Source organism: Azolla caroliniana, unplaced genomic scaffold (assembly GCF_043228905.1).
Source record: "Azolla caroliniana isolate FFs.n. ecotype wild unplaced genomic scaffold, voAzoCaro1.0.p SCAF_7, whole genome shotgun sequence".
Classification (NCBI taxonomy): Eukaryota; Viridiplantae; Streptophyta; class Polypodiopsida; order Salviniales; family Salviniaceae; genus Azolla; species Azolla caroliniana.
In genome coordinates this window covers 502887-516607 of record NW_028230442.1, presented here as the reverse complement: position 1 = coordinate 516607, position 13721 = coordinate 502887, and the positions used below count along the sequence as shown (strand labels likewise).

At 35.4% G+C, this 13721-nt stretch overlaps 2 protein-coding genes across 2 annotated transcripts in view; one reads left to right on the top strand and one right to left on the bottom strand.

The window, feature by feature from the left end:
* The first annotated feature begins 5107 nt into the window (after positions 1-5107).
* LOC147861410 (MLO-like protein 6) lies at positions 5108-10984 on the top strand. The gene is made up of 15 exons (XM_087322806.1): positions 5108-5271; positions 5357-5414; positions 5586-5746; positions 6002-6118; positions 6237-6303; positions 7190-7263; positions 7375-7449; positions 7586-7677; positions 7832-7881; positions 8668-8708; positions 8829-9002; positions 9248-9283; positions 9367-9440; positions 9521-9581; positions 10787-10984. Exons 1-15 carry the CDS (start codon positions 5131-5133, stop codon positions 10886-10888), a joined length of 1323 nt encoding a protein of 440 aa, XP_087178932.1. The 5' UTR covers positions 5108-5130; the 3' UTR covers positions 10889-10984.
* Positions 10985-13294: 2310 nt separating this feature from the next.
* The window catches only part of LOC147861409 (MLO-like protein 7), a 41942-nt gene continuing 41515 nt past the window's right edge, over positions 13295-13721 (bottom strand). Inside the window, exons 12-13 of the mRNA XM_087322374.1 lie at positions 13548-13621; positions 13295-13457 (exon numbers count right to left, since the gene is read on the bottom strand). Of these exons, the coding sequence (XP_087178500.1) occupies positions 13295-13457; positions 13548-13621 (237 nt within the window). The remainder of the gene's footprint in view (positions 13458-13547; positions 13622-13721) is intronic.

The following is a 13721-nucleotide window of genomic DNA, read 5'->3' as shown; positions in this document are numbered from 1 at the left end:
TGGAAGTAGCCAACATAATCATAGACCCATTCCTATTCTAGAATTTTGGTTAGGAAGATTGGTGCAGTTCTTGCCAAACAAATAGCAATTTGGGTCAATATTATGGATTTGCCAAACAAATAGCAATTTGGGTCAATATTATGGATTGGATGTCTTTCATTTTGGTACTACTTTCTTAAAAAGATCAAAAAGTTCACCTAGATAAAAAAGTCAAACCAAACCAAAAGTTTTTGGCATTGGAAATATTGAAAGCCCCAATCACACAAAAAGTTCACCTAGAAAGATTTATTAGTGTAAAGAATTGGATATGATTCTATGTGGTGAAAGAGATGTATGTGCGTGTGTGTGGAAAGGAGAGGAGAGGAGAAAAACACAAGATAGATAAAAGGAAATGAAATACTCAAAAGAAGAAGATGTATATCAATAAGGAAAATAATTAATAAAAAAATGTAGCATTTCAAGGAGCAACAACCCTCACTCTTCATTAACTTACTACAACAATCACTTTCTCTCTAAAACCTTGAGGAATGTGAAGACTCATTAGTCATGGAAAATATGGAACTCATTAGTTATGTATCATAGAACGATTCTATAACACATGGTTAATGTGTAGAGAGTCATGGTGTGACTTTTGACCTTTGAGTGTTCATAGATTCTCAAAGGATGTGTTCATACTAGGGATCGGCAACAGCTTGGCTCAAGCCTAAACCGTTTGGCTTAGCCGGCTTAAAGCGGCTTAGCGGCTCAGCTCGGCTTGTGCCTCGCCAAACCGTTTAAGCTGTTGATAAACTTTAGAGAGAGGGAGGGAGAGAGGGAGGGAGGAAGACAACAGACAAGGGGAAAGAGAGAGAGTGAGGGAGGGAGAACTACACAGACAAGGAGAGAGAGGGAGACTACACAGAGGGGGGGTGGGGGAGAGAGAGAGGGAGAGAGTCGAGACCACAGACGTGAGAGAGAGAGTGGGAGGGAGAGTTTGTACAATGTATACTATATAGTATATAATATATAGTGGATCATCTTAGAGAGAGAGGGAGGTAGGGAGAGAGAGGTTTCCAAGCCGTTTACCAAGCCGGTTTAGCCTAAACTGGTTTGTGAACTGGTTCAGTTCAGTTCAGCTTAGGTTTGAAATCCCGTAAACGGTTTAGGCTTAGCCGGTTTGGCTTGATCCAAGCCAAACCGAACCGTTGCTGATCCCTAGTTCACACACTCAACTAGGTTGAGCTTGATTCTCAACAATTAGCCTAACCCTAAGTTTAGTTTTACATGAATGCAAACTTATATACAAAACGAGAGCTTCTTACAAGACAAAAAGATCCAATGAGCTCAAATACATAATGAAATAATGATTCCATGGCTTCTGAGACGGATGATGATGTCCGACGTCTGTGGGCCACATATAAAATATCAAGGGTTTCCAAAAAAGAAGACAAAGCCCTAGGATTGATTATGTGTATCCCACAACTGCCTCACTTCTAATTTAACAGACTCGGCTTATCACAACATTATTCATTAAACTACTACCCTATGTTACCAAGCACTAAAGCAAAGTTTTTTGAAAACACAAGGTAATCTCCAAAATTTTACCTTTTGTGGGTAGTCACTATATATTTCTCGGAAGTTTGATTCAATCACTTGGGGGAGTTTTTATAAAAAAAATCATTCCACATGATTCATGGAGTTAAATTTTGATTGAATCACTTTGGGGAGTTACAAAAAAAATCATTTCCATGATTTCAGGGAGTTGAAATCATCCTATGGAGAATCCAATATCTCGTTAATCTCATTATTGTCGGTTACAAAAAAATTAATTTCGAAATATTGTTGGATCTCATTATTGCAGTTAAAAATTAACTTCGAAATACATATTATTAGGGGGAGTTAATAATAATATGTATTACTCGAACCCACCATCTTGTTAATCTCATTATTGCTTTTAAAACTTAATTAAGTTACAAATAATATTAAAACCATTATGGTACGGATGGTGTTTCTTTGCACAATCATGTGCTCCCAAAATTAAATAAGAATTTAGAGTCAACTACCCATCGGTGTTTACTCGGGATGGAAATCCCTTCCCAATTATATAATTGAAGTATAATCGATGGAAATTAAGACTCACACCACCACAGTCTTGATATCTCGATTATGTAATTGAATTATATTATATAATCGATTGAAATTAAGACCTAGCTCGATTACTCGGGACGGAATTGATTCCCATCTCGATTATATAATTGATGTATAATCGGATTGAAATTGAGAGTTACACGCCACCTGAGTTCCAATAGCTCGATTATGTAATTGCATTATATTATATAATCGATTGAAATTAAGAGGCCATTTTTATTACGGAAACCACAGGATCAAAGAATGACAGGGCTCTATTATATAATAAGATAAATAATTGGAATTAACACTCCTTGATGACAAACTGATAAATAATTGGAATTAACACTCCTTGATGAAAAAACTGATAAATAATTGGAATTAACACTCCTTGATGACAAAACTTATAAATAATTGGAATTAAAACACTCCTTGATGACAAAACTGAATCGGATCATATATATTAAACAAGGATTTTACATTCGTTACATGACAAACCCAACCAGTGCACTCTATTCAGAACAAAAATAAATACATCCAGCTCCCAACACACTCAATTCAGAAACAAAAATAAAATCAATCCAAAAAAAAACCTAAAACGCTTACAATACTGCTGAAAATATACATACAATTACCATACAACTAAATATCTCGGGCATATTATTTTTTCTATCTATAATCATATAAAACAGAATCGAGGGAGAGGATCCATGTGCCGCTACATGTAGAAGATTTTCCCCCAAACTACTATCAGTACCATAAAAAAAAGAACAGTCCCAAGCTCCATCCAGAATATCCTGATCCCAAGATTCAGATTCCGGTATATGTACATATATAAAGGGGGATGTATCAAGAAATTCATTGATCTAGGCAGTGCCAGTGACGCCCAGATCTTTGGTCTCTGCAGATTGCTGGGCTTGAAGCTGAGTCTGATCTGCAGTGGGCGAGGGTTCGGTAGTCGGGGAGGGCTCTTCGAAGACGACCGGGACAGAGGGGGAATCTCCGGTGCTATGGCGGGGATCTTCTCGGGCGTGGGGGTAATGCTGGGGATCTTTGGGATCTTTGGCCATCTCGTAAGTGGTAGCCATGTGGCTCCCTTTGGGCAGAGCACCTTGAGCTCCAGACATGGTGCTGATGTGATGCTACTACTGACAGATCTTTTAGGTTTTCCAGAAGTAAACAAAAAAAAAAAACCCTAATTACTCTGGTGCTAATGCTACTACTGATCTATTAGGTTTTCTAGAAGAAGTAAAAACCCTAATTACTCTCGTCTCTCTCTCTCTTTACTGTGGAATTGCAGTAAATGTTTCTGTCTGACGATGATGATGACTAAATTAATTAAGACTAATCAGACTCTTAATTACTATTCTTAATGCACTCCCTAGGTGTCTTTTTTTATCTCAAATTTTGTTTCCTAATGTGGTAACTTTGTTTCCTTTGTTGCCACATTTAGTAACTTTCCTATTCTAGCTTCATTACATATAAATTTGGGTTTATTGGAAGGCATCCAAGCTTTTTTTACAATGGGCTAAATGCCATCCTTTTTTTTTTTTACGTCCGTTCACACGGCCGAGCCCCGTTCAATGCACTCTTTTTTTAAGTTCTCCGATCGAGTCCTTTTGTCGATCTTCCGAAAGAAACCCAAACAGGAAACACTTCGTACAGTTATTTGTTTATGAACCTAGGAAGCCCACAAGCAATCCACATATGGCACCGAGAATCGTTTGTTCGTGATATAACCTAACCATATCTAAGGCTAATCCCGACAAACTGAAACCTCTCTTGAGCATGAGAGGTTCAACACTTCTATTATGTCCTCCTAACAACACCCCCTCACTCAAGAAAGACCTAAACCCGCGTCACCATGGATCCCCACCTCATGTTGTTCCCACAAACATTCCGAAGTCTATTTCATGAATGTTGTGAGAATTGGCGAATCTAATTTTGCTCTTAGCTTATGTACCATTTGTGGTACTCTACACTAAATATAATCAAAGCACACCAATATCTTTCATACTTCAATTGCACCATACACTAAAAAACCTGCCGTGGTCAAACTCGAATTTCTATCAAGGCATCAACCACAACCAATATACATAGTAAAAGCATGTCCAATTTTGGAATCTTTGTGTGCGTGTATTAAAAACATGTGAGGTTATGTTAGGATTAGGCTTCTTGCAATTAAACACATGTTGGAATTTATTTAAGTTTGTACTCCTAAGTTTATTCATGTAATATGACAAATATGTATAAAGCAAGCTTTGCATAGAACACATTACATGATTCCACATGTTCAACGTCATGCTCCAATGCTTTGGAAAGTATAGTTAGCTTTACACGGTATAATATGAGCAATTGTAGTTTTCTCAACTTTGAAAAAAAAATCTTGATTTGTCTTTTTTGTTCTGTCTCAATCATATTTCGGAACAATAAATATATTGTTTTATGTGTAAGAGATAATATGGATTGTCTCACATTAGCTCCCTATTTTTGATCATTTCCTTTCCATGACTAGTATGAGACGTGACCCTTATTGGTTGGTTCTCTTACAAGTAATGTTCTTAGGCCCAATGAATTATTGATAGTCAAGAACGAGGCCCAAAAAGACAATAAAAGTGCATTGCAAGTTGCAATATAATGAGGAAAAAAACAAAATAAGTAAACGAAAGAGTGTACATCATTTATTCCTACGGTAATTGTGTCAACATGGATTCTTGTGTCAACATGTATAAGAGTTGAGTGAGAAAATCATCAAGAGTGAACCTTTTAGTGCAGGAGTAAATGTTTTTCCCTTAGAAGTCCAAGGAGTAGACATATTATCTTTGTAATAGTTTGTCTAAAATATAAGAGTAATGGCAAGAGTAATAGTTTGTCTAAAATAGTTTGTGTCAACATGTATAAGAGTTGAGTGAGAAAATCATCAAGAGTGAACCTTTTAGTGCAGGAGTAAATGTTTTTCCCTTAGAAGTCCAAGGAGTAGGCATATTATCTGTTGTAATAGTTTGTCTAAAATATAAGAGAGTAATGGCAGGTGGGGGAGGCGCAAATTCCTCGGTGGACAATGTGCGATTACTCTACAGCCCAACTTGGGGCATCGCTCTCGCGTGCTTTGTCTTCATCCTCGGTTCCCTTCTCGTCGAAAGAGCCATCTTTGCCATAGGACGAGTAAGCCATTGAAACAATGGGTTGGTTATTGCATTTCGATTTGGTGTATTAATTTGTAACCCTAATGAATTATATATTGTGATAGGCTTTGAAGAAACACAAGAAGAAGGACCTTGAAGAAGCACTAGACAAGATAAAAGAAGGTAATGGTGGCTGGTTGCTAATTAAGTAATTCGATTGTATTCATTTGGCCTCTATTAAGAGTAATTAGCATCGATGTGTATGGTTTCCGATCTGATCATCGTAATACCCATGTCATGCTTTCGATTCGAGCTTAACTAATCGTGTAAAATTTTAATGTTTTAAAATGGCAGAGCTTATGCTAGTGGGTTTCATCTCACTAGCACTAACTGTGGGCCAAGGATCCTTCTCTAACATTTGTGTCCCCTCTCCATGGGTCAAGATAATGCACCAATGCCACAATGCCACCATAAGTGAGGAAATAAAGAAGATTGATTATGAAACATGTAAAGATGTAAGTTATATAGAGATTCCAAATGTTTTCAATTATGTTATACTATTGCTTATTAGATGAATCCTTCTTAGTGTAAGGATCTATCAACACTTAGTGAGGCATCACAATCAAGTGCGTTCCTCTTCTTTCATCGCAAGGAAGTGTCGATCGAAACTTCTTAGTACCAGCTAACATTGCCATGTCACTATTTTTGAGTGATCATTTCCATGATGTTTTCAATAGATTCCTTATAATTATAAATTTCTTTATAATCAGGGTAAATCGCCATTTATTTCCATCACTGCATTGCACCAGCTTCACATCTTCTTGTTCATCTTGGCTCTCGTCCACGTGTTTATTTGCATTGCCACGATGGCCATTGCCAGATGGAAGGTATAAACATTCACATCATGGATCTGAAATATATGAGACTTTTTTGTTTTTTTCTTGTGAATCTTTCATTGATCCATGATCTATTGTTTGGCATTCAATTATTCCGTGTGTTTCAAAGGTGAAGATGTGGAGGGCATGGGAGGAAAGGTCAATAGAGAAAGAAGAAATGGCTTCACGAAATCCTAGTATGTGTATACTTAATGGAATCCATTGAAAACCCAAACATTTCATTCACTATTGCCAAACATGTTGTTTCTTATCTCTTTTCTATTCTAACAAACATTCCAAAAACTGCGTTAAAACCCTAATTTCTTATTGAGATGGTCATGAACAAGATATAATTCACGATTCACCATACAATTTTCTCAATATATGTATAATTACAAAGCAAGATATGGTATGTTTTTCAAATAGGGGAAAAGCCCCAAACAACAAAAAGAAATAAATATGTTCATGTGAAATACATGTAATGAAAATTCTGTACACTTTGAAGGCTCCCAAAAATTATAATTATATGCATCAATGATTATTGTAACTATTATTCTCCTAAAACAATAAAGAAGAACCATAATTCCAGACCTTTGCTCATCAAAAGTTTGATGGCTAATGTTCTCTCAATATTGTCTTCAACATTGGTAATAAATATAAGCTTCAAATCAATAGAAATTATGAATTGTATGCTCATTCTTGGATTTGATTAAATAGGCTCCATTATACCATTACACCCATTTGACAGGAAAATATCAAGAACCAACTTTTTGTAGCTATATCACATTCACCATCACTCCTATGTAAACACATACATTTGTGATATGATAAAACAGTGTAATACAATGTGGGACATTATGAGATTTTGGGGTAATGGGTGCTTTCTAGTGTTGCACAATAGATTTTGAATTCTTTTAAAAGGTTTCTCTATACAATGAAATCCTAAAACTTTGGCTTATCTATAACTAAATAGTGTCCCTCAACTTTTCAAAGTAAACCAATGTTCTTATCTTCCTTAAGAATGCTAAGCCTTGATCCATGTAAAGTATGTAATTTGATTTGCTATTTTTTCTTGACTTGAAGATATCCGTCTTTCGAAGGAAACAACTTTTGTACAAGATCGTTTGTGGACGACAAACACCATCTTGGCCTATGTGGTATTATAAATCCATTATTCAACTTTGCTTTCATTGATATATCTCTAGACTCTACACTTAATTGACCATTGTAGTATTTATTCCATTATGAGCTTTTCCTTGTTTTTCTAGCATGCATTCTTTAGAATGTTTTTCAATGCCATCTCTGAATCAGATTACCAGACATTAAGACGTGGATTTATCAAGGTAAATCAATCTTTCAATGTAGATTGTAGTAATGTCACCCATTTATAAGCTACGTTACAAGTTCTAGCCTCGATGCCATATATTTTTCACATCCCAAATAACTTGGTATTATATCTAACATGCCTACATAATACAGTGTCATATGAAGACACCTCAAACTGCCTTCAACTTCCACAAATATATGATGAGGACATTGGAAGTTGATTTCAAACATGTGGTAGGAGTGGGGTAATTTTTGCATACACACACATTTGATCGATCAACTTGTTAGCCAAGGTTCTATAGTTTTTTCTTGTGAACTATCATCCCTTTCTTCCACTGGGGGATATAACACATCTTACACGCATAATTGTGGTTTTTCTCTTGGGTTTACATTGGACAGTCCTCTTCTATGGGGCTATAGTATTTTCTTGATGTTGGTGAATATTGATGGTGAGTTACTTCTACATTTTTCAATGTTGTTGATGTATATTTAATTAGGATCTTCCATTCATTTGGTAAAACTTGTATTCAAAAACATAGAAGATAAAACATGGTTCTCACTATTTACATGTAAGCATAGTGATCAAATTCTAAAGCATTAATTTCTCCATTAAAATGAACCATTTTGCATAACTTCAATTGAAAATTAGGCTTCTACAATGAGGATAATGATTAGAGTTCCAATCATTTTTATGAGCATTGGTTAGGAATAGGTTCCAAAGCTCCAGAAATAGGGTGTTAATGGAAATGGGGAAAATAAATCTATCTTATATAGGTGGGGTTGTGTGAATAGAAATGGGTACACAAGATAAAAAGCGCCAAGGTCTAGGAAAAGACCTAGAGTTAATTAGCTTAGAAAAGAGTAGACTTGCTATTGTGTGTCATTTGCAACTAGAGATTGCTTGTCACAAGGGCAATACGTACAATTATGATTGAGAATTTCCATTTTCAGTAACCCTTTACATTACTGGTGGTAAATTTCAAGATGGTTTAAAAACCGTGAAAAAATAATAATGTAGAAAGATAATTTTAAAAACACTCAAAGAAAATTTGGAAATTGTCAAGAGAAATATTGCACAACTGAAGACAACCATAGATTGTTTGTCTCAAAGAGTGATTGAAGAAGTAGAATTCATGAAAATCGTGGAAGAATGTGCAATGATCGAAGACTATGTGGTTTTGTGAGTGCTACATTGAGGTTGGGAATGAACTAACTTACCTATATACAAACTACAGGCTGGGAAACATACCTATGGACTTCTATTCTACCAGTGGTTGTAAGTCGTGATATTTCTCACATTTTCCAACTTAAAACATTAAGCGAAGAAAGGTTAATTATACGCAATATTATTACATGGTTGATCACGAGTTTTACTATGGCATTCTTGTGTGAGCAGCTAGTTCTTATAATTGGTACAAAACTAGAACGCATCATCACAAAGATGGCCGCTGAATTAACTAATAAGGCTTCAGTGACCATAGGCTTGCCAAATGTGATGCTAAGCGATGAGTTGTTTTGGTTCAAACGTCCACAACTCATCATCAAATTCATTCACTTCATACTCTTCCAGGTTGATTTATTTAGTATGTGTGTGTATGTGTACCAGGTTGATTTGTTTAGTACGTGTGTGTGTGTGTGTGTGTGTGTGTGTGTGTGTGTGTGTGTGTGTGTGCGTATGTGTATGTGTATGTGTATGTGTATGTGTATGTGTATGTGTATGTGTATGTGTATGTGTATGTGTACTTTTAAAGTCTAATATGGTGTGCACTACCACATTTTCTTATGAATATTTCTCAATTGTATTGTTGAATCCAGAATGCAATAGCAATCTCCACTCACCTATGGGGCACTGTAAGATATGGAATTTTTACACTATGATTGAGTAAGACAATACCTTTTCACTAAGATTAACCTTTCAGGCACTTTTTTTACAGTTTACTTTTAAGGAAGATAGTCATTCTTGCTTATTTCGTAGCAAGATTTCAATTGGAGTTTCTCTAGCCCTTGGGTAAGATTCCAAACTCAAATTTGCCACGATAATTTTTACAAGTGTGAATTTCTATTAACATGCATGATCATTGCTTTCAGAATTATGTCATTGATAATTTGTGGCTACGTTACGCTACCGATCTATGCACTAGTTACACAGGTACGCAAAGTATACAATAAAAGAGGCAAAAACCTAGCATGTTCTCATCAACTCTCCAAATAAGGCATATATATTTTCAAATATCACATTATTTTATGTTGAGAAAAGGTTTAGATTGTTTATTATGGTATGCTCAACTCAGTTCAATTACTACGAAAAGATAACCACAATATCCCATGCACTAATCATCTGTGGACACACTTTGACCCCAAAATACAATTGAGTGCTTACACTAAAGTTAAATGATGTTTAAATCTTCATCAATCTAAAAACCGTTCAAATATTTTCATATTATCAATATAATCACGTCATAAGTTTGAGCATGAAAGGGTAGCAACATTGGATATTGTGCACTTCAATTTGGGATCTGACATGGGCACCAAATGGCTAGCAACTCGTAATGCTTTATCTAGTCCTTTAGCATTGTTGGATAGTGAAAGAGTACCCTCATAAGTTTTGTGCTCCAAATCTCAGATTAATGTGATTGTGTGTGTCCCTTGCTCAACGTTTGGAGTGCCCATTATCTATGGGGAAATTAGAAATTTCTACTTTCTTTGCGTGAATTGGTTACTTCTAATCAACTAATCAAATTAATTCTATCATTTACTAAGCATGCCTCTCTTTTTCTACTCTATTTGGGTTGGGCATGTAAATCCTCATTTTAGCTTACTTTATTTAACTCTTGTATTTACATTGGTCAAACGAATAATTAAAATTGTCTTTTCATTTTCACACCTATTGCGGTACAATATGATGAGTCTAAATGAACACCCATTTGTTGTTCCAACCATCCGAGTGCTTCTTCTGTGTTATGTGGTTCCTTATTTCCAATGGCCAGAATATAGGATAGTTCAACGACCCGTCCTTCATCAACACAATTACCATATATATTGATTTTACACATGTTGTCCTTCTTCATCTCACTTCCACACATTTCCTTGAACCACTTTTGGTTGTCAATTTCAAGTTGATCCGTTGTCTAATATTCGATAGGGGGGTTGCTTTGTATGAAGGTGATGTGTATGCCTTCCTAAATGAAGGTGATTTGTATGAAAGTTTGGCTAGAGACCCATGCGAAAGTGTAAGATAAATAAGTGAGATCACTCATTAATGATAGGATAGTTTAGGCAAGGCCTACTTGATAAAGGGATCTAAGTTGTGTATATTTTAACTAATGGAGTATATTCTTTTTTGGTAAATTGTAGATGGGGAACAACTTCAAGAGTGCCATATTCGAAGAACATGTTCACGAGGCCATAATGAAGTGGCGTCGACGAGTTGGTAATCACAATGAGATGGAAGCATAGAAAATATCAAGCACAACAAACCAATTAAGAACATGAGATTCTACTATTAGCAATATTCTTAATTGTAAATAAAATAAAGAATGAGTAGGATACCAACGGAATGCTAGATTTTAGCGGTAGTTGAAGTGAAGCATAATATGAACCATATGTGCATACGTATTTGAGAATGTTTCAATCATTCGAGTGTGGTAAACACCCTCGAAGTATGCTAAATACCATGCTTTTGTGCTCATTATTTACTAGAAGGCAAATTATTTTTAAGGTAAAAAGTGTAAAAAAAAACATAATAATGTTTTGATAACATGTGCATTCATTTGCATTCATATGAAAAAGAATGTTTGCCAATGCATTCAAGTATATTATGTACTATGAAGTGAACTATGTATAAGCCATAACTATTAACATATGACCAAACTCCAAGTTATTTATCTCTTATTGAATAATATTACAGTTATAACCCTTTTATGTTTAAGTTAGGAAGGTTTATGGTAACCCTTTTAACATGGCACATGTGAGAGTTAAATAAGGTAAGTTAAAATAATAAGTCTTTACATTCCCAACATCACGATTGATAAGAGAGGTGAAAAAGAGGGAAAAACTTTAGTAATTCAAATATATCATTTTATTGATCAAGAAGAAGAGTAATTATATCAATCCGTTGGCGAATATTCAAGAATTAATAAAAGAAAGTAAATAGTCCTACTTTTCACTTGAGTACTATGATCACAAAACTTCCTAGGTGTGTTAAAACTTTTACATAACCATTTTTACAACCCAAAATGCATTTTTTGAATTTGGTCACTAACTAGTTTACGTAATAGAAGAGCAACCTAACAAAGTTTTACATCAGATTACTAACTATAAAAGGGATCCTGATTAACTCAAGTACACATTTAAGAGCTTTAAACGTGCAATTTTTCAAGTACAACACGAAAATCAGGAGGCAAATTATACTAAAACAAGAACACAAAGATATTGGAGCTCGTAAATTTTGGATACAAGAGGGCATTAGTGAAAGGAGATCAGCTAAATTTTGGAAAATGATATGGCATGACAACAGTGACCGCAAGATAATGATGTGCTTATGGTTTATTGTGCATAGAGCCTTGCCACTAGGAGCGTGGGCTAAGGGCCCCGATGTAGTGCATGTGGACAACTAGAAAGCATTTCCCATTGTCTCTGGGAATGTCATGAGGCTACGGTTGTAAGGAGAAGGGCATTACGATCGCTTTGTCATGCCTCTAGCTCATTTACCCTCAATTGGGGACATGCTTGTTGGCATTGTCTTGATGACGATGTAGAGAAATTTGATAGCACATGTACAACTATGTATAGAGGGGAGAACATAACTATTTGATTGATCGCTGGTAATAGTGCACCTAGAAGTAATGTCCAGAAGCAGAAAATTGAAGATCTATGGATGTTGCTAGCACACATTATCATATAGAACATTTGGATCGCAAGATGTAGCAGGGTATTTTCAACAAACAAACGGCCTCCAACAGAATCTATTAAGCTAATATGGCACACATTAATAACTACATTGAGGGCCCAATATGAGCGGATTGATGGAACAGATGATGCTTCAGAATTAATGAGGCTGAATTTTAGAAAATGATGGTGTACTACACCGATGGCTGTAGAAATTGGAGTGGATATACGATGGTAGTACGTAGTATTGAGATGGCTGTTCCCCCCCTTCCATTAGATGATAGAGGGGCATGAATGACACGAGAAATATGGAGAACAAACATGTGGGCTATTTAGTGTAAGATAAATAAGTGATGTAGCCCAGATGGAGGTAGGTAATGTCTAAAGTTGTGTATTGTATGTCGTTTTAACTAATGGAGTATATTCTTCTTTGGAAAAAAAAGAAAGAAAGAAAAGGGTAAGGATGATTTTCAAGTTGGCACAATTCCATAAGACTACCCATCTAAGACAGTGAATCCCCTCCCTCCCAAAAATATAGCTTAATACATGTCCTATATCTTCGCAATCTATACCAATGCACTTTGAACATTAGGAACGGGACACGTCCGATTACCTATCAATTGTCTCATTAACAACGCAAGTTTTGGAGTTATAAAACTTTCAAGAGTACATTGTCATGAGATCCATCAATATTGAAGGAGATGGAAAAGTGTGTTACATTGTTAGCCATTCAATCCTTGGATCGTATATCAAATTTAGGTGTTGTTCCACCCAATGGCACCATCCTATAAGGAGTAATGCATGGTGAGTTGAGAGTCGAGACTATCCTTTGGTTTCTAGAAATTAAATGTCATTGGACTCTCGGGTTTACGTATAAATTATATTTCAAGGCTCTTGTCTACTCAACATGCATGGGACAAGATAGTTGTCATCCAAGTACCTAATTAAAAACTCTAGCAATACATGACAATAAACCTAACCCTTTTTTCTATATATGATTATTATGGAAATATATGCTTTTGCGTGGAATCTTAAGTTGAAACCAATGCATAGATTGGGAAAATACATTTTGCATACCTGTGAAACCAATGTATAAATTAGGAGTGTAAGAAAGCCACACACGATCAATGAGATGACTCTAAAAGAAAAGATCGCCACATGTGATAATAAGTTTAAACTCACAAGTTTTACTACAAAAAAATGGGTATTTCTCTCTCTAAAATCTTACTCTAATAATGGACTTATTATGATTGAATAAGTTTCATGGAATAAACAAGAGTCTTCATTTTTCGAGAAAGTGACCTGAATTATAGGAGCAAGAAAAGTTAATATTAATAAGAGGTATCATACATACATACATACATATACCGTATATGTATGTATGTATGCATGTAGAGATATA